At 34.6% G+C, this 27,999-nt stretch overlaps 5 protein-coding genes and 1 long non-coding RNA gene across 18 annotated transcripts; 3 read left to right on the forward strand and 3 right to left on the reverse strand.

The window, feature by feature from the left end:
• Positions 1-293: 293 nt before the first annotated feature.
• LOC145733817 (uncharacterized) lies at positions 294-10,085 on the reverse strand. Of its 12 annotated transcripts, XR_014179284.1 has the most exons (19): positions 9,935-10,085; positions 9,408-9,618; positions 8,655-8,734; positions 8,158-8,322; positions 7,838-8,047; positions 7,473-7,711; positions 6,858-7,197; positions 6,577-6,747; positions 6,306-6,519; positions 4,135-4,309; positions 3,875-4,076; positions 3,670-3,808; positions 3,380-3,612; positions 3,165-3,330; positions 2,932-3,102; positions 2,682-2,877; positions 2,385-2,526; positions 1,526-1,776; positions 294-1,434 (listed from the first exon to the last, which is right to left on the reverse strand). XR_014179284.1 is itself a non-coding variant. In XM_081986827.1 (18 exons), exons 2-18 carry the CDS (start codon positions 9,514-9,516, stop codon positions 1,711-1,713), a joined length of 3,006 nt encoding a protein of 1,001 aa, XP_081842953.1. In that variant the 5' UTR covers positions 9,517-9,618; positions 9,935-10,085; the 3' UTR covers positions 294-1,710. The 12 variants fall into 12 exon arrangements, 11 of the variants coding, with proteins under 11 accessions (XP_081842953.1, XP_081842958.1, XP_081842951.1 ...); XM_081986827.1 differs by having other exon boundaries at positions 294-1,776; positions 7,850-8,047; XM_081986832.1 differs by having other exon boundaries at positions 294-1,776; positions 3,389-3,575; positions 3,636-3,808; positions 7,850-8,047.
• A 165-nt stretch (positions 10,086-10,250) lies between these two features.
• On the forward strand, positions 10,251-14,088 carry TM9SF2 (transmembrane 9 superfamily protein member 2). The gene is made up of 4 exons (XM_081986838.1): positions 10,251-10,715; positions 10,775-11,340; positions 12,037-12,343; positions 12,618-14,088. Exons 1-4 carry the CDS (start codon positions 10,581-10,583, stop codon positions 13,578-13,580), a joined length of 1,971 nt encoding a protein of 656 aa, XP_081842964.1. The 5' UTR covers positions 10,251-10,580; the 3' UTR covers positions 13,581-14,088.
• A 95-nt stretch (positions 14,089-14,183) lies between these two features.
• On the reverse strand, positions 14,184-15,142 carry AIMP3 (aaRS-interacting multifunctional protein 3). The gene is made up of 4 exons (XM_081986850.1): positions 14,889-15,142; positions 14,598-14,789; positions 14,440-14,535; positions 14,184-14,391 (listed from the first exon to the last, which is right to left on the reverse strand). The coding sequence occupies exons 1-4, from the start codon at positions 14,970-14,972 to the stop codon at positions 14,242-14,244; spliced, it is 522 nt and encodes a 173-aa protein (XP_081842976.1). The 5' UTR covers positions 14,973-15,142; the 3' UTR covers positions 14,184-14,241.
• A 376-nt stretch (positions 15,143-15,518) lies between these two features.
• Mccc1 (Methylcrotonoyl-CoA carboxylase 1) lies at positions 15,519-18,402 on the forward strand. The gene is made up of 11 exons (XM_081986837.1): positions 15,519-15,677; positions 15,733-15,928; positions 15,983-16,200; positions 16,252-16,400; positions 16,458-16,690; positions 16,743-16,926; positions 16,981-17,181; positions 17,238-17,359; positions 17,411-17,711; positions 17,840-18,036; positions 18,088-18,402. The coding sequence occupies exons 1-11, from the start codon at positions 15,643-15,645 to the stop codon at positions 18,382-18,384; spliced, it is 2,133 nt and encodes a 710-aa protein (XP_081842963.1). The 5' UTR covers positions 15,519-15,642; the 3' UTR covers positions 18,385-18,402.
• A 135-nt stretch (positions 18,403-18,537) lies between these two features.
• LOC145733823 (popeye domain-containing protein 1-B-like) lies at positions 18,538-27,909 on the forward strand. Of its 2 annotated transcripts, none has more exons than XM_081986839.1 (8): positions 18,538-19,013; positions 21,530-21,798; positions 22,847-22,985; positions 23,994-24,174; positions 24,737-24,882; positions 25,733-25,953; positions 26,454-26,666; positions 26,741-27,909. In XM_081986839.1, the coding sequence occupies exons 2-8, from the start codon at positions 21,540-21,542 to the stop codon at positions 26,953-26,955; spliced, it is 1,374 nt and encodes a 457-aa protein (XP_081842965.1). In that variant the 5' UTR covers positions 18,538-19,013; positions 21,530-21,539; the 3' UTR covers positions 26,956-27,909. The 2 variants fall into 2 exon arrangements, with proteins under 2 accessions (XP_081842965.1, XP_081842966.1); XM_081986840.1 differs by having other exon boundaries at positions 26,744-27,909.
• Positions 19,909-20,464, reverse strand: LOC145733832 (uncharacterized). The gene is made up of 2 exons (XR_014179286.1): positions 20,351-20,464; positions 19,909-20,199 (listed from the first exon to the last, which is right to left on the reverse strand). It is a non-coding gene; the product is annotated as an uncharacterized LOC145733832 (long non-coding RNA).
• Positions 27,910-27,999: the final 90 nt, after the last annotated feature.

A 27,999-nucleotide genomic window follows, 5' to 3' on the forward strand; every position in this document is an offset into this window, starting at 1 on the left:
AAAATAATTCCATGTATTTTGTGCACATAAGATAATACCTATTATCATGATGAAATTAAAGTTATTAAATGTGTATTAACCTTGCTTAATTAAAACATGCATTTGGAACGTTGTTTTTTCGTGCTGCTGATGACAATACATTCATTATTTATTTAAAACAGTTTGAATGACTAAATCAACTACTGCCTATGGATTAATTAGTTATTTTTTTGCTTTATCCAATTATTGCTGAAAATGCTTTTTTGACCCATATTTATCAATTTTGGTTTAATATCTGAAAATAAGTCGGAATGTTTCCTACTAACTGTATATTACAAAAAACATAAAACAAAACAAACTTAGAATATTACAAAATATACAATTGAAATTACCTCCTACTTAATTCGACTATTACTACACCACCGAGCTTATAAGCGATTTCAAATGGCTATTTCCATTGAGAAAAATCTATTATTTAATTAACAATTGGTGACTTAATTAATCGTCTTTTACACGTTAACTATGGGTACGGTTAAAAATTAAATTATTAGAGAGTAAGTAGCAAATTGAACTAGGTATTTAATAAATGGTGTATTTGTATGGTGAAATTGGCTTTCCATTAGTTGCTTTAACAGTTTTAAGAGGATTATTTGTAGTATTTTATTATAGCGCCCTAAAATAATTTAATCCATCTAAAATTGTGGTCATTAGTAGTTAAAACTTCCACTTGAAATCCCTTTAAGTATTTGAGAATACTACAATAACTTAAAAATCAATAAATTTCGATTTATTAGTGAAAATAGGGATTTCTTTGCGCGTCGTTACAAAATTATATTCTCTCAGCAATATCTCGAGTACAAAATAAATTATGTTTTATTAATATTCCTTACAAGTTCAGAAAAGAGGCAAGTTAACCATTTTTAGCTGCAATCGACTAAACAAAATTAGGTAAAAATGGTTACCTTAATATCAACATAATTACATATGCACACTATGCTAATATGGCCTAATACTGGCATTACTTACGTAATACGTGATATTTTAAAGTTCTTATTTAAGTCTTTTCCCTGAGCTCTGAACTACCACTCTGATTTGCTTAACGTCTTACTTAAGTTGATCTTAATATTAAGGTACGACTTAAATAACAGTGATTGAAATTCTTACTGGTAGCACAAAAAACAATAATTAAAAATATAGTGAAAACAATAAAAAAGAGTGATCTAGAAATATTGAATGTTGTTGTAGTATAGGTTTTAAAAATGGTAATATTATACTTCTATTTTCTAGCCATGCTATGGTTCGTATTACTAAAGAACTGTTTTGTAACACACAAAAATGTGTTTTTATAACTATAAAAATCATCGCTTTCCTAGCTCCATTTATTTGTTTTGCTTCCTGTTAACACACAAAAGCCATAACAGCCCACTTTGGCATCTTAGAACCAATCTTAAGAATCTATTACAATGCAAAAAAATGTATATTTATCAATAAATGTATATAAATAGAAAAGTCCTAAATATGTAAGAAACACAATAAAATTACTTACGATGTTAAAACTCAGCGGTTCACGTCACTTAGTCAATAACCAAATTTGAAACAATTTTGCGGGATTTGTGAAAATCTATAGTCAGTCAGTCGATGACAAAAAACTGTAACAATTCCTGAAACATTTCGTTAATTGTTGCGATTTGTCGAAGCCTCAATAAAATGCATTAAAGGAAGAACTAAACTTCAGCTCGGCTGAGAACTGTGAGAGAAAATGTCTTGGTCCCTTTCCCGATCTCTTCGAATCACCATCTGAAATTGTAGAATATAGCATGTTTAGTGAAATACTGTATAGGTAAGCGACCATTGAACAATAATTTCGAATTAATTCCTAATTTAAGGTATAAAAGACATCTGTGAGTACAAAGAATGCAAATTTCTAAAAAAAACTCAACCAACATCGGAAAACTTTTTGCAGGAACCAAAAGTCAAACACAAACATGCAACAAAATAGAGAAATGATCTATGCAGAGAAAATTTGCTTGCATTTACAGTGTGGTCGCATAATACCGTTTGCCTTGATTATTCTTATTAAATAATTGACATTTAAAATAATTAAATAAATAATTAACGCTTAGCAGTGAATCAATTAAAATACTTACTACAAATTGTGTATTAGAACTGTGAAAAACCAATACTTACTCAACATGTAGAGTTACTCTCATTACGTGTAATTTATGAGCTGATCAGATTAGTTTTTCCGCCTTAAAAGTCTTATCACACAAAGTTGAAAAAATACCAACAAACCAAAAGCATTGACAGCCAAAACCGGAAGCAAAAAAAGGAAAAACAGACAGCAAAAAGAAAATCACCATAAAGCCCCATTTACAAGCAATTGCCACAAAACATTTATATTGCACCTGTTGGGACGACGCTGAATGCGACGAGGCGGGTCGTTCATAAAGGGGATATGGTTGAGGCCGTTGATGCGCCGACCTCATTCCGACGTCGGCGCACTGCCGCAAAAGGCCGTTGTTTGAGTAAGCTGCCGCTGGTGAGTGTCTATAAAAGGATCTGGGTCACTTGAAATACGATTGTGTTCTATAAGAATTAATGTATATTTTTATAAACCTTAGTTTTTAGAATGTCTTTTCTAACAAAGTAAAGTTAAACAATTAGTACGTTAGTCGGCGGTAACCTCGGTTTTCGGTACTAACCTTACTGTGGGGCTTGGTTGCCCGCTAGAAACGGAATCTCGAAGTGCACCAGTGCCGTATCCGTCGGGGGGCAGTCCATTTTCTACAGGTACAGTGAGTGAACTTTGAGGATACCGGTCATACGAACCAGTACTGTGTCTTGCCGGCCTAATACCATCGCCGTGTCCCACCGACATACTTGGATGAATATTATTGACTAAAACAAAAAATAATGATTTCCAAATAATTATTTAAACCTCAGAGGTCTTACCGGTGTGTGAAGATTGCTGTGGTACTGCTGACGGTTGACCAGTCAATGGAATTGCTAACCTAGCATTAACTGCAAGTAGATGATCTCTCCTTTGCAGTAACGAGCTTACGTGTTCTTCCAATCTTACATTTTCAGCTCGTAACTGGTGTAAACACGATAATAACGAAGCAACTGAAAACAAAAATGTATAGTGTTTTTTTACTTTAATACTAAATAGTCCAATTAAAACCTACTATCGAAATGCTGAGCCTGTTCCATAAGAAACTGAGATCCTTGTTCCCATTGCCGTTCCAAAAGCTGGTCCAAAGTCTGAGGAATTGTACCTCCTCCACCCCCTAACACTGACGAAAGTCCACTACCCCCCGATGCGGTACTGGAACCTGTACTACTTGCCCTGACCTTAAAAAAATATTTTAAATTACACTCAGCTGTAAAATTACACACGTACATTTCTTACTGATTGAACAACTCGGTGGTGCATTTGAGGACCAACCAGGCTGGGACTTGAATCGTTCGAGTTGTTGTAAATGCTGTGAGCTTCCAACTCGTTGCTCAAGTGGTCCGTCATTTTTTGATGCATATTCGAGGTTGGATTTAGCTGATTGCCTAACATGTGCGGCGCGGTCGTCACCCCGTTCTGAAAGCTGCACGAAACAGAGTTTAGCACTTTTTGCCGGACCGCTGTAACGTTTGGTTTAGCTTACATTCGCGGTTCTTTCTTCTCCTCTTTAGAGATACCTTGAATTACATTAACCGCTGCCGGAGCACTTTTCCGGCCTTTGGTCCGATTTCGTGAATCTCTCGAGTTGCCGTTAGTCCCTATAATGCTATGACTTTCCGAGCTCGGACTACTCGGCGGTGAGTCTTTAATTTTTTCCTGTAAAATCGCCACCACATGTTTTTACGACCGTTTTTTTCTTTCAAGACTTTCTGTCTAATATACCTGCGTAATTGCTGCAAAAGCACCGGGCTGGTGTTGTTGAACGGGCGTGCTAGGGGGTGAGGGATGATGTGATCGACCTGTTCTTTGCTTTGTCATCGTAGCAGGAAGCGAAGTGCTAGTTTGCATTTGGGGAAGGCCGTTACCGATGCTGTTTCGTTTCTTACCTCGCGTTGTTCGTTCAGTCTTTTCATTTGATTGAGATCTGTTCAAAATATTTGTTACTCAATATGGGTTGGTTCATTTTGAACAAAAACACTTACCGTGTTCTTTTGGCAGGTACTTCTTGTATCGCAGAGGGGGTGTCAAGCTCCAACTCCATATCAACTTCCATGTTGATGGAGTCTGGTTGTTTTTCGTAGGTTATCTTTAGGCCGCCTCCACTCATTTCAGAGTTGAGGATGCCCTGGTTATTGCTACTGGAAGGCATACTATTATCTGCAAAAAAAAATTTAACAAAAGGTCATAGTATAGTAAATATGAATAAAAGCCAAACTCAAGTTTGCAGAGCCCTATACAACTGTCTTAAACTTTCCCAGAACTATTTTAAATTGCCAGAGACATGTAGAACCATTTTGAAAGAATCCTCTAAATGCTATTAACCCTCTAAAACGTGACAGAGGTTTCTACAAGTGTCTGAAATCTTCTTTAAATTGTCAGGGATCTCTAGAATCGTTTTGAATCTGCTAGAGACCTTGAAGTGCGACTGACCACCTTCTAAAAAGTGTCAGAAGTTTCTACAAGTGTCTTAAACCGTCCAAAAATTGTTTTAAATTGTCAGTTACCTCTAGAACCATTTTGGAAAAGCCAGAGCTCTCAAAATAATACTGCAACAATTATAAAAATTGCCAGAGGCTTCTACAAGTGTCTTAAACCTTTCAAGAATTGTTTTAAATAATCAATATTACATTTAATCACCGACATAAGTTTTTTCATTGTGACGCAAGTCAGAAGTCATTGAACAGACTACTGCGGAGTGAGTTTACCCGTGCGTCACGAAGGCTACGTCATTTATAATCATATGAATCAAATCAAGTTTTCCTCAACAAACCTGTGGTGTTCATATTATAGAAAAGGGCGTGTCTAAAGCATCGTCACGTTTAAAATTTTGCGTGAATTGTCAGTCAGAAAGTAGAGATCTTTGGCTGCAAATTTGCTCTAAAACAACCTTATACCAAAGCAAATCAAAAATATCTTGACCGAAATAACATTTTTTATTCATGAGAAGTCGCCGTTTGGATCATAGAATTCCGTCTAAATTTGAAACTTAATTTAGTTACCAAAATTCGCAGAGATGTATCACCAATATGTAGTATTTCTTTATAGTATCTCATTTTCAGGTTGCAATCCACTTATTTTATTTTAAACCCGCTAGAGAACATTTTATTTTTTCTATGACTTTATTATTAATGTTTGAAGAAATTTTTATGAAAAATCTATAATGCAACCCAAAAATCTCAGTCTCTGGAAACAATGAAATGTTAATAGATGTTTCTTACAAAAGTAGATATATTTTACTATTATTAACATACTATCGTTGTACATATCATATAATGTATTTCGAACATCCATTTTAATGCTTTCAGATAAATCAGTGGTCTTGGCCCGTCGATAGATTTACGTTTTCTAGGTGAGGAAATCATAAGATTACTTGCTTGCTTTTTCCGAATCGAATAAACAGTTTTGCGGGAAATTTTCAAAGCAGCTGCAACCTTTTAGTATCAAAAAAAAATACATCAGTAAGAATATGTAAGGTCTTAAAATTTCTTATTTTCTTCCTGAACAGATGATAAAGCTTTAAAGGTCCTCCATGGGTTTTTTCCAATTCAAAATATTCACAAAGGTTAAGAATTAACTGCTGGGCTTGTCTGTGGAGAATTTTTCCAGACATTTTCTAAAAAAATACTGTAATAGTAATTCCGAATTTAGGAAAAACCAAATGGCTAAATAAAAACCATAAAAGACACTCCCACTTTTTTTTCAAAACAGGTTAGTAATTGTGCCAATTTTGGTTAGATCGTGACAGCCGACATAAAAATAATAATAATAATATTATGAAAGTACTTACAGAATGTTAAAAGCGTAGAAACAATAGCTCTTAAAAGAACTGTGGCGGTGTGGTAAATAGAAAACTTTATAAATGATTAACAACACAAAGAAACGGAAAATAATTAATAGTAAACAAATCAAATAAATTTCGATGGTTTTCAAACTGACAATGACTGAAATAGAAGCGCTAATCAATCAGTAAATGTTTTTATTGGAAGACAGTCACCTAAATATTTACACTTTCTGAAAGTGAACAATAGACAAACATGAAGTCAATAAGGCATGTCTACTTCTAAATCACGCACGGGTAAACTCACTCCTAGAGAACAGTATATAAGGAGTTTCAAGACTTAGATTTTATTAGTTCAACTGAATTACAACTTACCAGACAACACTGGAGTTATCGGAGTTGTTTTTTCGGCGACGCTAACGGGTACACTGGTACTTTTATCTGTGTTTGCCACAGTGAAGGGCATCACAGTTAGCGGATTCGCCGAGTTTGCCACCAATGGATGATTGGGACTGAGACTAGTGTTAGCTAGAGGTACTGACACTACCAAGGATGGATGCTGCTGCTGTTGATGATGCTGAGCTTGAGCCTATAAATAATAAAATACTTGATGAGTAATATTTCAAGACAAAGATGGACAACTTACTTGAGCAGTTTGAATGATTGATGGTGTTGGTATTGCTGCTGGTACTACCTCACTTTGTACGGGCGTTTCGGCAGCAGTTGTTTGAGGAGAGCTGATTTTTGTGGTTGATATGGATGTAAGGGCGACAACAGGTTGATTTGAGATTATCAATTGAGTGCTGTCTATTTTTGACTAAAAATAATGCCTTATAGTTTGAATATCAATCTATACAATCATTAGATACAAATATGTTGATTCACATTTCAACTAAAAACCTTCACTCAGTCAACCAAAAACCTTACCTTTTTGAGCTTGTCTATGCAACTATCACTACTCAAGTTCTTTTTGTCTGTTTGAGTCACAATAGCGGAAACACTTGTTGACGAAACACTCGCACTAACCGGAAGTTCAGACGACGGCAAAGCACTAACAACAACACTAACTTCACTCTGAATTGGCGTTGGCGTCCTTGAATTGCCCCTTCGTTTTTTAGCACCTTTTGAGTTATTCGAGTCTTTGTCCAAATCGGACACCCCGTCAGTTCTTGTGTCTTTCTTGTCTGGTTTATCAGATGTAGGAGAAGATGACGAACTCGATTCTTCTGGTTTCGTTTTCGAGCCACCCACTCTTTTATCACCAGTCCTAAAAACCATTCTAGTAGACTTGTATGTATTGAAACACAATTCCTCAAACAGTAAGCAATAATGGTTATAGATAAGAAAATTAAAAAAATTATCACCCTTACTTCACTAAATTAGCAACAACAAAGTCGAGCACATGAGCTAGTGTTGATTGTATGAAAAAAGTTATCTATATTATATTGATAATTATGCTAAAACTTCTGTAAGGTGACAAATACTACTAAATTAAACAGTTTAAACCTTTTTCCTTAAATATGACGACCTAATTTAACTTACCCTTTATTATTGCTATGAACGCCTTTAGGTTGAGACATAGAACCCTTGCCTGAGCTTGCCCCTTTAGAGGAAGTGTTAGTTTTAGATGTAGAACTTGATTTCCTCTTGCCAACGGCTTGGGAAGGACTAGTCTTCAAAGGGCTGCCCCCTTCCGACTCTTTCTCGGAATTCGAGTCCGAATTATGGTGTTCGGCCACCGGTTTGTATGGGGGAATCGTTTTGACGTTTCCTCCTTTTTTCTGCAAACAGTTATTTCTATATTTCATGTTGTTATGTTAAAACTACTTAACAAAATGTAAAATTCAAAACTAGAACTTATAAATTAATACTTAAGAATAATAAACAGAAAAAAATCGATACTCAACCTTTGCACTTACCAATTTACTGTAATGGTGCTGGCAATAGCCACAGTATTTGACGTTGTCCAAGTAGTTGCCAGCCTCTTCGCACAAGAGGCCTAAACTTTGAGCGCACGTCACGTGAAACTGTTGCTTACATCCAACTCGATTGCACTGCATACAAGCACCGACGGTTGCATTTGCCGGTTTACCACTTTCCTCACAGATATAACACACCTAATAAAAGCAATACATTTTATTGTAATGTTTATAATCTTTAACATAACTAAAACATAAGACACTCCTTCTTAAGTCCTTACCATTTAAATTACATTATTTAAACTCACTTTATTAAAACGTTCAGGTGGAATTAAATGCAACTGAATCGGTTCCATTGTAGATACATTTCCAAATCGCACCTCTGGTATGTATAACGCGCAGACGACGTGCGCCCATCCTTGATTATCAGTACGTTTAAGAGCTCCATGTTTGCTTGGGCACAACTCGCACTTCTGAAAAACCACACAGGAAATTACCATTGTTGACTAAACTAGTGCAGAAAACGGACTAAACCATATTTGAGTTTGTACAGTAAATATCAGGTAAACCCATAAAACTGGGTGCTTTCTGAAGAAGAATGTTTTATTGCACTGTATTGTAGTGATCAATTGTTGGAACCAGTAACCCAAAAATAGTTAAAGGCTAAAAAAGAGGTAAAGAAACAAATTATACTTATAAAAAGAGGTGATTTATTATCTCTTCATTGTAAAAAAGGTTAAAAACCCACTTAATTCTATACTTTCATTTTTTACAGTTTCACACCAATTCAAGTTTGTCAACTTACCACTTTTGTGGGTCTTTCCTGACTCTCACATTTACAGCAATACCATGGACCAGTTGGAACAGTAACTATACCATAACAAGCTTAAACAAAAAAAAGGAAGGTAGACTCAATGGAAAAATCTTTCACAAACTAGGTAAATTTAAAGACTTTTTTTAATTATAAATTGAAATTTTCTAGTAAAAGGTTTAAGGCATATTGGTTGTGCTATTATTGCTTTTAAAACTTGTAAATAAAACCTCAAAAGACCATATTCCCTCGCAAATGTAATTAATTATATGCATTATGTATATCAATAAAAATCAATCAATCCAGAGAGACATTCTTATACAATGCAAGAATAAAATAAGGATGTCACTTTAAAGCTCCCTCAAACAAATTTATCAAGAGATTAGATAAGTTTCACAGTATGATTACTGGAAACACCTATCAAAGAACTTTAATAAACAGTATGAAAAAACTATGTGACATAATTAGAAGAAATCAAACAGAATCAAATTCTCATGAGACCAACTGGCAAATGATGTCACATACTTTGACACTAACAGGTCACTTATGTAGGTTTTCTCTATCTTTGTCCAGAGTCATCTTTTCTTGCCCCAGATTTCCTATAAATAATTTTAAAGCTTTGATACACCAATGTGGTATCTTAAATTATTAATAAACCATTTATCAGAAGTTCACAATAATATTCTACATACTAATAGGATATCAATCAACATGTCTAGTAAGTTGAAATGATTCTATTAGTATTACCTTGATGAACAGCAACATTGCAAGATTGTCCATCACAGTACACTAGGGGATTCTCTGACCAGCCTCTATCATCAGAACACACACAACAACCTCCTACCATCTCCCTCATAATGCAGAACAGCCAAGTTTGCTAAACTAGCGATTTATTGGCATTCCCACCCGACATCTCCAAATTAAGAAGTTCACTTTCATTGCTGAATCTTTGTGTTCCCTGCAGAGCAGAATGATTGATACATGAGCCAAAACAACCAAACATAAACAGAGCCAGCATGTGTTTCAAAAGTGATTATGCAATGCGAGGACAAGTTGGAGTGAACGTTATCGCGCCAATCTTGTTTATGTAACGTTAGGAATGTAGAAATTTCACAGAGTTTTGAAAAACGCTGGGGCATTTCGTGAAAACGTGATTTGAACCCCAGCGTTGATGGATTCGGACCAATATCAAACGCGGCATTGTGTTGATCGTCGAGTAAGACTAGGCGATGTTCACTGAAACTTGTTAGCTCGGTTTACTCTAACTTATTTACCAATTTGATGAAGGATACCAAGTAAATACACGTACTTTTATTGCAAAATTAAATAAACACTTTCATATAAACTCGGAACCATTTTGTTTTTGTGATTATTTACTGCCGTTTTGTACACATGCGCAAAACATACTCAACTGTCAATAATGAAGTGCTTTCAGGTGCTTTTGATTTAAAAAAGGTCAGGCTTCTACCACGTGATAATAGTAATAGCAAAAGACAAGTAGATCATGTGAGCTGCGTAAATTTACTGTTTTTTGGAGTTTTTATTAATGCCAAATGCATAATGTCAAATGCCAATTCAGCTGTCAAAGTGCAGAGCAGATAGCTTTTACTTGAAAATTGTCAACATGAAACACAGAAATTTACCAAAAATTTGTGCCTCTTTGATGGTTAATGAATGAATAATCGGCCCCTCCAAGGCCGTTTGCCCATAATTTGAAAATTTGTTTTTCTTTTCGGTACCACTTAATTGTACGGTTTGCCGGATTTCTATATTTCCGATTATAGTTGTAACTTACAAGCGGCTAGCTACAACCTTGATAACAATTTATCAGTGACGTTTTCGAAAAATACGTGGATACCCAAAGGATTTACAAAAATCTTTTGGTTTAGTCACACACCGGGGTTTATGTAGATTTTAGTTATGGTAGATACCATGACGTGGAAGGGCCTCTTAGGGCTCTTTCTGTGCAATATCATCTATGTTGAGTCTTTTTATTTGCCTGGGCTGGCTCCTGTAAATTATTGTAAAAAGGATGATGAACAACCCACTTGCAAAGTAAGTAATTTATGTGGACTTAGGCAAATCACTAAATAATTTGTTTTCATGTTTTTCAGTCAGATGTAAAATTGTATGTTAACAGACTGAACACTGAAGAATCTGTAATACCTTATGAGTACAGTCACTTTGATTTTTGCCTACCAAGTGATGAATCCAAGTCCCCAGTAGAAAACTTGGGACAGGTAGTGTTTGGTGAACGAATCAGACCCTCACCCTACACAATTGAATTTATGAAAAACCAAACCTGCACTCAAGTCTGTCATAAGACCTATGAGGGTGATAAGAAAGAAGACAACATGTTGTTAGCCACATTAAGAAAAGGCATCAGTCTCAACTACAAACACCACTGGATAGTGGATAATATGCCAGTAACCACATGCTTTGACACAAAGGATGATAGAGTTTATTGTACCACAGGATTTTCAATGGGCTGTTATACAAGAAATAAAAGATCAAATTGCATGCCTGAAAATGAACAAGATGGTTTTTACATCTACAATCATGTTGATTTAACTGTGACATATCATTCTGGGGATAAGGAAGAGTGGGGAAGTAAATTTAAAGGCAATGGGGGAAGGATTATTTCTGTTAAAGTTGTTCCAAGAAGTATAGATCACAGAGCGTAAGTATGAAATCTATTTCCAATGTTTTACATTCAGTTGCTCTACGGTTTGTCTTAAGCAAATCATTCTCAGAGAGGATTACATTTTGATTTTTTTCCATTCAATACAAATTTTTATAATATTTACTCAGAGATTTAAAAGCTTTACTGATAAACTCATCTGTAAAGTTTCCAAATTGTTATTGTGATTGATTATAAAGAAATTAATATACTTTATTGACTAATTTGGGTGACAGAGTAGGTGCTTCTGAACTCCTTGGTTCCAGTAATACAATGTAAAACAGTATACTATTAATACAGGGATTAATACAATCCTTTGATTACTTAATTAAGCTGATATTATTAAGACTTGGTTTTGTAAATTTTCTACAGCTTAAGAAAGTTTATGCATTGGACATTGTTTTGTTTCAATTGGATTCAGTTGTTTAGTGTATAACTACCAATTTGACTTGGCTCATTTCCAATCCCAACCTTTTACTGTACCTGACTAATAAAAGATTCTTAAAATGAAAGGTCTAATAATAGTTTGATAATTAAATGAAAGCTAAAATGATAGTAAATGATAGTAGTAGTTATCTTTACTATATTGAGTTTCTGCAACACTTTCAGCAATAAAATACTGAAAGCATTAATGTTTTAGAATCTCAAAATGTATTAGTAAAACAGCAGTTAAAATTGAACATAAATTTCTTTTAGGGGATTATGTAATCTACAAAATACAGAGCCCCTACGTTTTCCACTAAAACCATTGGGGAAAGGAGAAAAATTTGAAATTTCCTACACCTACACAGTAACTTTCATACAAAATAACTCAATTAAGTGGTCCTCAAGATGGGATTACATACTGGAATCAATGCCATACACAAACATACAATGGTTCAGCATATTAAATTCTTTGGTTATTGTATTGTTCTTGTCTGGAATGGTAGCAATGATCCTGCTTAGGACGTTGTACAAGGATATTGCCAGATACAACCAGATTGATAACGGCGAGGATGCTCAGGTAAAACTTTGTGTGAAATCTCTTAAATTTTAATGCATTTATATTATTACAAGTATTTGTTTATTCCTTGGTGCATGTTGCCACATATTTGGAGAATTAATGTCTAGATTATAAACATATTTTATGATTATTTTAAATCCAGGATAAATTGGATGGTAAAAATAGTACATTGAGCAAACAAGACCACAAAATCTTATCTTATGTGTTTTAAGTGGTGTACCACAAATTTTAGGTAAAATATTAGTTTTTTAATTTTTGTTTATTGATTTTTCAGGAGGAATTCGGTTGGAAACTGGTTCATGGCGACGTCTTTCGTCCTCCGCGTAAAGGAATGCTCCTCTCGGTTCTGTTAGGATCGGGTGTGCAAGTATTGTTCATGACCTTAGTGACACTGGCATTTGCCTGTCTAGGTTTTCTAAGTCCGGCAAATCGAGGCGCCCTAATGACCTGTGCCATGGTTTTATACGTTCTTTTAGGTTCACCGGCCGGTTACGTCTCCGCGAGGATCTACAAAAGTTTCGGCGGAGAAAAGTGGAAGTCCAACGTTTTGCTCACTTCCATGTTAGTTCCCGGGCTTGTGTTTGGCCTGTTTTTCGTCATGAATTTAGTTTTATGGGCCAAAGGCAGTTCGGCTGCTATCCCTTTTAGTACACTTGTTGGGCTTTTAGCCCTTTGGTGGTTGGTTTCGGTGCCTTTGACTTTTGTTGGTGCTTTTATTGGTTTTAGGAAGCGAGCCATCGAACACCCAGTTAGGACTAATCAAATCCCAAGACTCATTCCTGAACAATCAGTTTATACCCAACCATTGCCCGGTATTATAATGGGAGGTGTGCTGCCTTTCGGTTGCATCTTTATCCAGCTTTTCTTCATCTTAAACTCGATCTGGTCCGCGCAAATGTACTACATGTTCGGATTTTTATTCTTGGTGTTTATTATTTTGGTAATCACCTGCGCGGAAACCACAGTACTTTTGTGCTACTTTCATTTGTGCGCAGAGGATTACCATTGGTGGTGGCGGTCGTATTTGACTTCCGGTTTTACCGCCGTTTACTTGTTCTTGTACTGTTGTCACTACTTTTACACAAAATTGCAAATTGATGATGCTGCTTCATCCTTTTTGTATTTCGGTTACACGGCGATTATGGTTTTGTTGTTCAATCTGTTGACTGGTACGATCGGATTCTTTGCTTGTTTCTGGTTTATACGCAAAATCTACAGCGTGGTCAAGGTGGATTAAGTTTGTAAATTTTCTTCAGAAATATGAGAGTTTACTCTATTTTTTTTTATAGTTATACAAGTTTTTTGTTCTGTAGAATGCGATAAAGCTAGAGTGCTTTACACTGTACGATGCTCATCGATTTGGTCAGTATTGTTGGATTAATACTACACTGAGAGTAAATTTATGTAACACAGTCGTCAGTGTGTTCATTTTTGAAAGTTGCCATCAAACCTACGAATTACTTTTTGTAAAATCACACCTAAAAAACCCACTGTCGATTTTGGAGTTTACATGGGTAAAGTAAAAAGTCGGGTACCCAGGGCACTCAAAATAAAGCTTATTTTGCGGTTACTATTAGAAACCAGAACTAATATTAATTTATCACAAACATTAAGTTTAGTATAGCCTCAAAGAGTATTTAATTTGTATGTGATTTGATGTAATTTGGATTTGTATATTACTTGTGTTTCAAGTACAATAAATATGTAATATAGACATAATTTTTAATAAAATGTTTTATTAAGTATTTATTGTTGATTAATCATTTCAGTTCTCTACCTAAAAACATTTTTTTGACTTGAGTATAAATTGACAAAGGGTGGAAGAAATAAGTAGCAGAAGTTTTTCATGACAATATTTTAATCTTTTATAATAATACTTAATACTGTTTTGATCTTAGCTAATGTCTTGCAGGTACCACACTAGCTAGATAATTAGTACTAAAATCAACAATTTTATTCTTTTGGCGCAGTTTAGGATCCTGCTGAATGTTATCAAACCATCTAGAGACATTTAAGTATTTCTCTTTATCCAAGTTTGACAAATTGACCTAAAAAATCTCTCAGAGTAATTCAATCTCAATTAGACCTGAACTTACCATAATATTAATAAGAACATAATAGAGGAAAGCATCTGCAACTGTTAGTTTATGTCCTACAAGGTAAGTTTTGGAGGATAAGATGGTATTTAGTTCCTGGAAAACACCAAACTAGGTAAATATCATCATCAAATATTATTCTGCTGTAGTTGTCTTACCTTTAATACAATTTGAATATTCTGACTGGTGTTTGCATTTGCTACATGAACTAGAGTATATTCAAGCCATTGGTGAATCAGTGCTTCTTCATTAGGTTGAACACTGCCTAACTGAGTTTTAGATTCTCTAATCAAGGCAAATATTATATTAATAATTCCAATTGTTGTTGGATTACTCTCTCGAACAAACAACTAAAAGTAAAGACAAGTTTCAAGCCTCTAAAGTACCTTCTATATGACTAGTTTATAATTTAAATTGGTTTTCGTTGGTAAAGATATTTTTAAGCTTACCTGGCCGTTCTTGGTGATTTTACCTAAAGGGGCTCCCAAATATTGTGCCAAACTAGAAATATGCTGCGTTGAAATTAACGCCATTTAACCGGTTTTAAGGTTACTTTTGGTTGGTATTTTAGAATTACTTAAATAACTACTTATTCACTAGTGTTACAATATTAGAATTTTCTAAATTTATGCTGTTAATAAAAAATGCAGATGGAAAAGACAAATTGTAGTGTAAATATTGTTGACTTATTTTTTAGGTTATGTTACTCATTACGTCAGTACATTCTGTCAAATATCAAAAATTTGAATCAAAGCCTGGAGGACAAACAAAACTTAAGCTGTAGTAGTTTATAAAAGCGCTTTTATTAATAATCTAGTTGGGATTTTGTAGCAAAAATAATAACTGAGGTAGTCTTTAAAAAATGCGAATCTGAATAATGCAAATAGGACTGAAAAGACACTACAAAGCAAATTGTTGGTCACCTCGTATATTTCAATTACATACTTAATTAAGGTATATAATTATTAGATGCGTCCTCCGCTTTTATTGTTGAGATATCTTGTTAATGAACTAACATAGTTATTTACGAAATCTTTTATATAAATATATTGCTTCAGTAAACACGTCACAATTCGGAATCAACCTTATCTTATATTCGAAAACAAGTTACAATAACCGAATATGGTAAATAAGTATAAATTATCGCGCTATAGTAAGTGACAACAGATTGTACTGTGCGGACCTATATACGAATACATCAGCATGAATTATCTACCATTTAATACCATATTTGAACGGTAAGAAGCTTTAATTTGATTGAAATACTTAGATCAGTTAAAAACTAACTTTCAGGACCATTGCAAAGCACACTGTAAGGATATTTTTACTTTCAGCGAGAAATAAAAGCAGTGTAAGGCAAATTGACAAACTTTTGATAGCAAATAGGGGTGAAATTGCGTGTAGGGTAATAAAAACTGCTAACAAATTAGGAATTAGGTCAGTTTCAGTTTACAGTGAGGTTGATAAAAATTCCTTACACGTTTCATTAGTAAGTATATAAATTTAAAAAATGGAGGAAAATTTAAGTATATATAATGTACAGGCTAGTGAGGCTTATGAAATCGGACCACCACCAGCATCGCAGAGTTACTTGAAGGGTGAAAAAATACTGGAAATTGCTAAAAAATCTGGGTGTCAAGCCATCCACCCAGGATATGGGTTTTTGTCTGAAAATGTAGAGTTTGCAGAACTGTGCCAGAGAGAAGGAGTTATTTTTATTGGTCCACCAGCTTCTGCTATAAGAGACATGGGGATCAAAAGGTAACTTATTTATTTTGATAATGATCTGCTAAAAAGTTATTACAATTGCAGCACATCTAAACATATAATGTCGAAGGCGGGAGTTCCAATTATTGAGGGCTATCATGGAGAAGACCAGAGCAGTGAAACCTTGAAGAAGGAAGCTGCAAGAATAGGATATCCGGTTATGATAAAAGCAGTAAGGGGTGGAGGCGGTAAAGGTAATATGCAGTAAATAGTGTTAATCCAAAGGTCTTTTATACGAAAATTGATTTTAGGCATGAGAATTGTTCTCAAAGAGGACAATTTCGAAGAAGCACTTGAATCAGCCCGATCTGAATCTCAAAAAGCTTTCGGAGATTCTGTGGTTCTTTTGGAGAAGTTTGTGGAAGAACCACGTCACGTGGAAGTTCAGGTGTTTGCGGACAGTCACGGAAACGCCGTCTACTTATACGAGAGAGATTGTTCGGTGCAAAGAAGACACCAGAAAGTGATCGAAGAAGCCCCTGCTGTAAGTCCATGATTTAAACTTTAGTTATTTTTGGTTAATTTTATTTTCTTAGCCAGGTCTGCCCCCCGATTTAAGAAAAGAGTTGGGAATAGCAGCCGTTAGGGCTGCACAAGCCGTGGGTTACGTGGGTGCTGGTACTGTAGAATTTATTCTAGACAGAAAAAATTTAAGTTTTCATTTCATGGAAATGAACACCAGACTGCAAGTGGAACATCCTATAACGGAAATGATTACTGGTAAGACCAGGAAAAACTGTGTACTTGTTTTAGTTTAAAATTCGAGCTAAACAGGTGTGGATTTGGTTGAGTGGCAAATTAAAGTGGCAGCCGGTGAAAAACTACCTCTAAAACAGGATGATATTCCTTTGAAGGGTCATTCTTTTGAAGCTCGAATCTACGCTGAAGATCCCAGTGCAGGTTTTTTGCCTGGTGCTGGACGTCTCGAATATTTACTTTCACCGGTGTTAGATGACAGTACAAGAGTGGAAACTGGTTTGACTGATTTGATATACAGGGTATGCAATATTTTATTGTGTTTTTCTATACAGGGGTACGTCAAGGTGACGAAGTCTCGGTGCATTATGATCCTATGATAGCTAAATTAGTGGTTTGGGGTCCAAATCGTCAAGACGCTTTAGCCAAACTAAACACAAAGCTACTCGAATATAACGTGATTTATGACTTTCTACGGTAAAACAAGCATAAAGGTGCATTTTTACAGATTGCCGGTCTGGAAACTAATATCAATTTTTTGCTGGACCTGGCCAATCACGAGGAATTCAAAGCGGGCAACGTTCACACCAACTTTATTATAGATAATTACCACACTCTTTTCCAAAGCCGCACTCCGACCAAGGAAAATCTCATCCAGACTTCTGCCGCTTTGATTTTGTCAGATAAGGCATTAGAAATGGAACTAGCATTGAAGAGGAAGGATACATTTAATCCCTTCGTTTTAGAGTCTAATTTTAGGATAAACTACCATCACACTAGGCAAATTATGTTTAAATATCAAGATAGAGGTACGTTTGAAGATTGGTTGTTAAACTGCACTGGAGTCCGTTTGTCTAGACTAAGTTTGTTGACCTACCAAACTAGTCGTTATTTATGTGTCTGCATGTCTCATTAAAAACCCACATCTTTTTTGTAGATTACAATGTCCAAGTTAAGTATTTGCACAGAGAAAATGAATACGAGATTTCTTGTGATAACGGCCAAACTTGGGATAGAATCCATGCTACATTAAGTAACAACGAAAATCGACATGTTTTGAATTGTTGCATTAATGGACACACTACCAAAGCAAACTTTTTCAGTCAACCTGGTTATTTAACTATTTTTAACGAGGTAGATAAAAACATTTTCAATTTTCTACTTTATTTTGATCTGTTATTGTAGTGTGGAAAAATTAAGTTTGCCTTACCGAAAACTTTCTATAATTTGGACGAAGACAGTGACGATTCCTTGGGTTCTAATAAAGCTGTGGCTCCTATGCCTGGAGTTTTGGAAAAAATATTCGTTAAAGTTGGTGATGCTGTCAAAAAGGGTGATTCATTATTCGTGCTGATTGCTATGAAAATGGAACATATAGTAAAAGCCAGTAGAGACGGAAAAGTTTCAAATATTTCATTTAAAGCAGGTGATAGTGTGCTGAAGGATGCTACTGTAGTACAATTTGAAGAAGCTGGAAATTAAAGTGAAATTTCAAGAGTTTACTGTGTTCTAGTCTGTTTCCTATAGTGGTTTAAGATGTTTTTAACCCACTAAACATCGATTATATTATATGGGGTCATTCCATGCTTTTATTCATTTTACGAGCAATATGTGGGCTGGCATTTAAGTCTGTAAGTGACAAGGTTTAACGACTTTTCTCGAAAAACGCCATAAAACATCAAGTGAGGGTCTTAATCAAACTTTTCTAATAAAATTAAATATTTAAGAATGTCGACAACGAACCATTTATATCTCTAATATCAAAACGATCCACGTCTTCCACTCGATATCAAACAAATGAGGCATCATACGCGTTCGAATTTGATTCAGTTCCTCTTCCGAAATATCGATTGGCTAGAATGTATTATACACAATGAGGTAGTTGACCAAGTGAAGCAACCTGGAAAATCGATCTGGATTCGTCTCGGAAAACATTCTGGGAAGCAGTAGTTCTGGGCGTGTCGTACGGGCGGTCACGCCGCCACAGGAACGTCAGATACGTTTTCAAAACATTGTGAGAAAGTCGAACTATGCATAACGCAATTGTTGTTGTTATTATTTACGGAAAAAGTGTTTGACTCGCAAGAAGACTTAAAATTGAAATGTTCTTTGTAAGTAAATTTGTCTCCATTAATTGTTTAGGTTAACTATTTCTATTTTTATGTTAATGTTTATGTATATCGGGACGTTTTTTTTGGAAGCATTTAGACCAATTTGTCTTTGTTTTCCAATTAGTTCAGTCAGGCCAATTTTCCTGGCATGCCATTCATTTTCATTAAAGTTCAAAGTAATCCATTACAGTGTAGTAAATGCTGAACTTTATTCACGTTGTTAATAATGTTTTTATATTAAAATTTCCGAAAATGTGAAGTAAAGAACTTCAATTACAATCTATTAAAAAAGCAATTAATTTATAATATTTTCTTTGTGAAATGAATTCTGTAATATAAAGGATACTCTGGTAAAATATAATAGACTCAATCTAATTAAATTGAGTTTAATTGTGTAGAGTATTTATTTAATTGTAATGGCAAGTCTACATTTGCACCATTTGCGTAAATCGTGATTGGTTAAAAAAAGTAGCTTTTTTGGTTGAAACTTACGCAAATGCTGCACTGGAAGACTTACTCACACATTTCAGTTAAATTGGCATTTTGCACTATGATTAAAACATCAATCTGTCTTGTTTATGAATTTCTCATTACCACAGTGTTTTTTTAATTAACAGCCCTGCAAATAATAACTAGAAAAACTAAAATAGATTGCACATCTTTTACAGAATTTCCAGTATTTGATAAACACTCTATTTTCAATTTCCGCTAGTTTTCGAGCTGACAGTTTCAATTTAGATTGTGTGCATATCTTTGACAGTTTTATTGGTAAATTTCCTGCAATGACAATTTTTCAATTGATGTACATTCAAGTCTTTTTTCCGTCGAGCATGTGTTAACAGCCTTTTTTAATGGACGATAACGAATGCAAAATCTTTCATTAATGAGTCTCATTACTGACAAAACTCTTATTATTAGGTATATTGTTTTGTACTAATATAAAGTAAATGGATTTTCACGCCACATACTTGTTTTGCACTAACCTTCTTCTTCTTGTCAGACTGTTCTCATCTACTCCTGAATGTAGACATCTTCCATATTTTTCCATTTTTGCTTGTTCATTGCAGTCCTCATCCAGTTTTCCCGAAAACCTTCTGGATTTTGTGACGCCATATTTTTTGAGGTCTGCCAACATTTCTTTTGCACTATCTTGGCCGCTAAGTTGTTAATTTGTATGTTCATCTCTCTTGAAAGTCATCGTAAGAACGCTATTAGTAAGAGCCTTCTGTAAAGACTTTCTGATGAAATGATCACATGACATGGTATATGTCACTTACTTAATACTAATTTGCAATTGCTATATTTTCTTATCACGTATAGTTTTGAAATTTCCATACCTCTATGACTTTCCAGTCTAAGTAGATAATTATATTATTTTGAACAATTTTGTAGGTTTATCGATGAATAAGGTAAATTCTAATCTTACTAATGGTGACATATTGTAGTTCGATCCAAACTGCACAGGTTGTATTTGACGATTATGACCTTAACCTCAACCCCTATTATTATTGAATTTCAATACACTACTCGTATAATGGTAAACTCACATGTGTAGTATTTGCCGTTTATGATTGGTCTAAAATAATGCTTTTTTTTGCCAATCACAAACTACCCATTGTGTTGAGGTACTGTAAATAGTAAACACATTTAAATTGAAAAAAATATCCTGAATCCAAAAATAAAATCAACAATTATCTGAACTACATAAACAAACGTGTGTCATAGGTCAATAAATAATGACAAACTGCTGATAAAATTTTTGTGAATGTAGACAAATTTTAATTAACCAGTTAACACAAAAATTATTAATGACCGATTCGGGTGTGTCGTGACAAAGAAAAATTAAATTTGCCTATCATCAAATTAAATTAACTTCCTGATTCAGTGACTTTATAAGATTAGTCTTGGCATATTAAACTGTTTTCTTAAATGAGTTTGAAATAAATGTTACTTTTCTGAACTATTGGCATCACTTTAGACATCTACTGAAAACAAAACTAATGACACAGAAGGCCGATGTCGTTTCCAATATTTCCAAGTACCGCCATTAACGAGAAAACAATGTTTACCTCGGGACAAAGGCGTAAACAATGGAAAATTCGATTGAAACGTTCATCAGACTGAAAATAGAATGTTTTATCGATTTCCCGTAATTATGTATAATACGCAAAAATACAACATTTGGGAAAATTAATATTAGTCAAACGACACTCCTTTGAGTCGCTGTTACAGTAAACCCGTACCTGTAATTGGCAGTTTTGAAGGAAAATTACTTTCCCCAAATAATTTCCCTCCCAATTTTGATTAGGGGGTTAAATCCCCCAAAAACTTCGTGGTCTTAGTGTCAATTATATTTGCATTTTGCGTGTTTGAACGGCCACCCAAATTGCCCTTTCACATTTATCGAATTACCTTAGTTAAGTTTTGTAATAAACTGGTATCAAAGCTCTTAATCAGCGTCACAATACGATCGTAACAATTTGTATAAACACTTAATTAAGATTGGTTTGTTTCAGTGACATAATTATGGAAATATCTGTGATCCAGTCAAGGACTTACTCCACCAACCTGGTTCCTGTAAAAACGAATTTTTCTATCCTGAAACTGAAGGTTAAACCGAAAACGAACATGCACGTGGAATTGAATCGGACTATTTCTAAATTCAACTCAACAACTAAATCGAATTACACATATGTAGAAAATTTGGTCACGTGGAACACTAGTGATTTTTACTATAACGTGTCGAATAGCACCGAACTGGATTATGACTATCAGATGATTAATGGTAAGTAATTAAAGTAAGAGGAAAACCAAATATAAAAGCTTTGGCTATCAGTTACCGGAAGAGAAACGCTAAGCGCTGTTTAAACAAGTTTTCTCCGATCTTTTTGAACTTGATACTTTTATTTACTTTCCCAGAAGGAAGAAATTTACTTTCTTTAGAGGACATAAAGCCTAAAGTGGGCAACATATTTGCGGCCAACAATATAAATAAAATTAAATTTGCAATTTCTATTTTAAATTGGAAAAAATGATTCATTTGAACTATTCAAGCATATGCATGACACACGAATTATAGTATCAAGTCACGCTAAGTGATTGGGCTTGTTAACGTACAACTTTCTCAACATGTGTACGTTTTATAAATTACAAATTAGTTATTATTATAAACAACATACAATTTTAGCAAACCGTACTATTTATTTAGGCCATTCAGTCTTCAAACTATTTTATAATTCATCCAGGCTGATCTCTCGAGTCGACCGAAAGCAACAATTTACATTCCATTTCTGCCAGCAGCATATTTTCATGAATGTGTAATGGGCCTTAGAGCGAAATGGCACAGTTTGTTAAGACCTGTATTATCCACGCCACTTATGTCTCTAAATAAACTAATGGATGTCTGGATAACTGGAATTTGCATGGTTAAAATAGTTTTAAATTCAATGTCCACCATCAGACAAACCTTAGTTTACTCGTTGGGTTAGGTTAGGCTAAGCTTGGATTCTGTGAAGTGATTTAGGTGAAGAGTTTCGAAACTTTTTCACTATTATTGCTTAACGTAGTTTTTGTCTCTTATTTGTTCTCTTCCAATACCAACTCGAAGTGAACGTAAAACGTGTTCAATTTTAATCAAAGTATCCAAAGATCGAGACAATCGCAACTGCTTTTGTGGCCGCCTAGCTGACGCCACGTATTCGAAATAAACGAAGGAAAACCTGGCTTTGCTTTTCCAACAGTTAACTCATTGATGTATGCAAATGTGGAAACTTAGTGCATCCGATGCAGCAAAACCAACCCAGCTGTCACATGATTTTGCTTTTTCGTTGTAGGCACCATCGATGATTCTTCCTGGGCCATGTGCAAGGAATGGACACCGGCCCAGCACAATCTATTTCAAACGGCAAATTTCTTTTTTGCCGCGGCATTTTTAGTGCCTGGAAGTTTTAAACAAAGCGTTTTATTAGTTAGGTAAGTAACCACAGTAAATTGGAAAACATGGGACAGTTTAAGCTTTCAACATCCCGGATATAGCTTTTCTCATATAAAACTTGCTTTATGATTTAAAATGGATTTAGCTCGTTCATGCATTTTAATTTCCCTTGCGGTAAAGCAGATATCAAAAAGTTTTTGCATTTCAAAAAACTTTTCAGCTACTATTTAACAAAATTTAGCGCCAGTTTTGTGAAACAGGTGTAACTCTGTTATGCAAAGATATGATTTATTGAATACAAAAACTGTAGTAAATTAAGCTTAAATTATTTTTTTTTGTAGGGTAAGGAAGATGTGTATTTAAGGTCACGTGATAGCTGCTAGACTAGTCAAAACTGTTAAAATTTCGTTCACAACTAGACGAAACTGTAAAACACCTTGTCAGGTGAAAAACCACCAAACCAGGAGTGTTTTAAGGGTTTATGTACAGGATTTTGACAGTTGTGACGAAAAGTGCAATTTTGGTAATTTTTTATTTTGCTCCAGGAGGGTTCCAATGCACAGCAAAGGACATATCTATACCAAAGTACCTTAAATTAGGTGAAATAAGTACAAAAAAAGCACTTCAGTTTTTTTAATTTTTCAAAAAAAAATCAATAAATTAAATAGTGATGCTTCTTGATCAACTGTCCAGACGATTCAAATTCTGCTCTGAAATTCTGCTTTTCACGTCTTATTTTTCACTCATTTAGTTTAATAAAAATCAGCTGTGTTAAGCGTATCTGCAGAAGTTCTCTTATTTTCCACATAAAATAACCTCAACGTGCTAAACAATTTTCGATTGATACAATCTGAAAGAAAAACTGATTCAGCAAGTTTCATATACCGTATATCTTATCGAAATGTGATCAGGATAAGTGGCGACTTAAAAAGAACACGCAATTGCGTGTTTTGCACAGAAATTGCGTAAAAAAGCCTGCTTCACACTCACCAAGTTGTCATTTATCCAGATAGTTTACAAATTTCTGATAATACATTTTGTTTCAGGGCGTTACTCTCTTTCGGATATTTTTTTCTAGCCATATGGGGAGGAGTCGAAGTGTGCGCCCCCGATATTTTATTATGGAATTTAATTATAGTGATATTAAATTGTACACATACTGCCTTGTTAACTTGGAGGTTTTTACCACCTACACTTACCTTGGACTTAACCGAACTCTACATTAAGGTAAGTTGTTGGAATAATTGATTCGAGTAAAGACCAATCCGCACCTATCACGTGTGTAATTTATATGCAAATTTGCGTGACTTTCATATTGTGCCCTTACCCTTATTCCATTTTAGTGTAGAGTGCATGACTTGAGGTTATTATCGAGTACTAGTTTTCAGCTTACTTGCGATTAGTTTCTGATAAGTTTATTAAAACAGGAGCCTGAAAATGCGTTAATTTCACTTTTATAACAAAAACACTCCATCGTCTGATTTCTCTCAAAATCACTTTCGTAATGCGATTACCCTTTTTATTTTCGAAACCGGATTTCCTCTTCTTTTGGTCGTTCGACTTTGCTGAGCCGTCAAAGTTTAAAAGGTTATCAGGCAACTTTAATGCATTCAGAAAGTTTGCGTGTTGCGGAGGCGAGTTGTTAGAAAGTGGTCCTATTGTGGTCCGCGTTAACATGAAACGACAGCTTCCTGAGTTTACTCACTTTTTTCTAACTTAATTTTTGTCTTATTCCTTCAAGGCACTGAATATATTACATGTGCTATTAAATATTCTTTCAACGTTTCAGGTATTTAAGCCGCTGAAAGTAAGTAAAAAGCACTTTAAGGAGCTTGTTAAGGAGGCAAAAGTTCAGACCTTAGAATCCGGTGATATATACGCCGTGGAGAATGTGAGCCCTGCCGACGAAAGATTATCAATTTTGCTCAAGGGAAGGTGAGAAATAGCATACTATTCAATTCCAATGATTATTTCCTTCATTGTACCAGCAGCCAATCAAATTCCGAGAACCTTTCTAGTTCCACCAATGGAAACCGTTTTATACTGATTAAATCCCTGACTGCTAAAATTTAACAGTGATTAAACACCACCTACCTTTTTCGAATACGTTTTTTGAAGAAAATTTGATATTAAACGAAACGGGATTTAGGCACTTATAAAATTTAAGTTATCTTCTTCAATATTAACAATTAATAAATCACTGTAACGTACTTTTCATTAAATAATTACATAAATTAAAATATTTTGACGTATGATTGTCAATTTGAAATGTAAACAAAAATATACATGGCTGAACGAAAATCTGTAGTAAGCCGGGGTGGTCTCCATAGTAACGCCGCTGTTTGTAATACAAACATTCAAAACAGTTTGTGAAAAATTCCGCGATTTAAAATGTCACGCTTTGGAAATTCTAATATTGTGGAAATTGATCAAGAAATTGAAAACTGTACTCCCAGGACTACAAAGAGGACACATATATTCAGGAAATAATCTTGACATATACCCCTCGGCGTTCACGTTTTATCACGTAAAATGTGCATTGGTAGGTTTTTTGCAAAATTTTTCTTTTAGGCAAATGGTTTCGACTAAATAATTCTTTGGAAAAAATCCTTCGACCTGCGGTCTCAGGATTTTATCGTCGAATTATTTAGTCTCAATCATTTTCCAAGCAAAATTTTGCAAAAAATCACCTATGCACAGTTTACCCGATAAAACTTGAACGTCTCGGGATATAACCTATGAGTAAATTATTCAATGTTAATCGAGTAATCATATTTTTGTGCAGAATGAGGGTAACATGTGACGATACACATCTACATTTTATCAATCAACATCAGTTCGTTGATTCGCCAGAATGGGAGGCCAATCACGAACAATCTGATGACGTTTTCCAAGTGACAATCACGGCAGAAGAAGACTGCACATATCTCTGCTGGTCCAGAATGAAACTGGAGAGAGTTTTACGACACCGGCCTATGCTCAAAACGGTTCTTGACGCCATCATAGGTAAGCTGTATAATTTAAATTTGGTTCCGGATTTTGAGTTTTTTTTATTGCGGTATCGCTGAAATTAATGGGTGATTTAAAAGTGCGATTATACATTTATCGTTCGGTTGCGTGCTTATGTAGGTGAGCCCATAAATCACAGAATGCTTCCTCTGACTAAGTTTCGTAGCTATTTTGAGGCTGAAACGTGTCTACAATGGCGAGTGTAAATTTTGATGACAAGAAAAATTCAAAAAAAAACAACTATTGCAAAAATGCAGATGGTAAATGGGCAAACATTAATTGTTTTTGTTCAATAATTACTGGTTAGAACTTACGATAAATTTCCAAGCCTTGTTGGAGCAAATAAACCCCTTTTGCTAATAACAAGCCCTTTTATCGATTATCACTGACGTTCCATTAATTTTCACCCGATTCTCTAGGGCAATTCCCATTTCAGCTGAATAGTAATTTGTTAAGAATGCTATTTATTACCTACTGGCAATTCAATGCTTTTCCAGGCAAGGACATTACACAAAAACTGTATGCCCTCAACGAACATTTAAGTGGATTAACTGACGAGAGAAATAGAGACAAACGAAATGCCTTATGGGCTAAAACGAACAGTAGAAGCATGTCAATGGACGCTGTCAATACTGGTACAACCGGTTTGGTACGCTCACAAGCGTACAAGCTGGCTAAAACCCGAATTAGTACTCCCTACAGCCCCATTTGTAAGTGACTCTTTCATTTCTCTCTTCATAAATTAAGGAAAAAGACTAGGTATACCATTATTATCACAATACAGTAGGTTCGACTGGAAAGCTGCAGCCTCAACGACCCCAAACATGGATACCATTGGTGGCAACGCAATTCCCAAAAAAATCTCCATTCATCCAACAAAATTCCACAGCCAGTCTTCGGCTACCGGAAGTGCATTCCACCCCTCCCCCGCTCCGATCAAAGTCACTAAAAGCCCCTAAAAAAGAGAGAGAAGTGAAATTCAAAGCTCCTTTAAAATAGGTCTTACCAGAAATTCATGCACGAAACGATAAACCAGATACCTCATTAATGTTATAGTTGTAGGCGGTTTTAAACAAATTAGCTAGTTTCGAGACTGACTGACGTTATCAGGCATGTTTTAGAATACGTTAATAATTGGTGTTAAAGTGTTTTTTGTCGCTCAAAATTATAAAGTTTATACAGTTGACTGATTCACAAAATATATCGAATTTTCAGTTGTTTCCATCTTAGTGCATGAACATTTGGTATATTAAGTTGTATGTGCACTCGATATAATATGTTAAATTTGAGGATAACGTGCTGTGTCTAGATTATTAAAAATGTTACTCATAATACTTATATTAGCCTAAAGTTTTGTGATTATGTTGTAAATGTATTATTATATAAGACCTTATAAGTACCTATACTATCGATATTATTAACGGCTTGCTGATCGAGTTTTATTTGGTTTTAATCCGAAAAGTTCGATAAAGTTAAAATGAGTGCCTTTATTCGTTTCAAAATTTGAACTGATTGAATTGATTTCTAAAATTACAAAACCCTAACTAAGATAATTAAAAAGAAACAGGGTGCTTTATGTACGCAATTGTCACCATACTATATGATATACATAATGTGTTGTAGTTTTATGGTAGAACCTCAGGGTAAAGCTTACTTAAATGTAATTATTACAGCTCTCTATCTATATAACGATGTAGAGTCTCATTTTTAAATTTTCTTGATCCTATCTGCATATTTTTGTGTTCTTCATCTTATCTAGCCTTTGCCACAAAAATTGCGAATCAAAAATAATTCTTTTAATTAACTGTATATTAACAAACGTATATAAGCATATTATTAGTTATACACATTATTAAATACTATCAAAATTCCACAATTTGCCTTCCATAATAACGTGCTACAATATACATATTGTGTATAAATATGATCTCTTAAGCAAAGAAACTGATTTTTTTATATTAATTAAGATAAAAATATACTTAAGCATGTCAACCTAGCCTGTATATTACTACATGGTAAAAACTATTATATGTGTTAGACATA

The sequence above is a fragment of the Ips typographus genome, linkage group LG9, assembly GCF_016097725.1.
Source record: "Ips typographus isolate SLU linkage group LG9, UJ_Ityp_2.0, whole genome shotgun sequence".
NCBI lineage: Eukaryota > Metazoa > Arthropoda > Insecta > Coleoptera > Curculionidae > Ips > Ips typographus.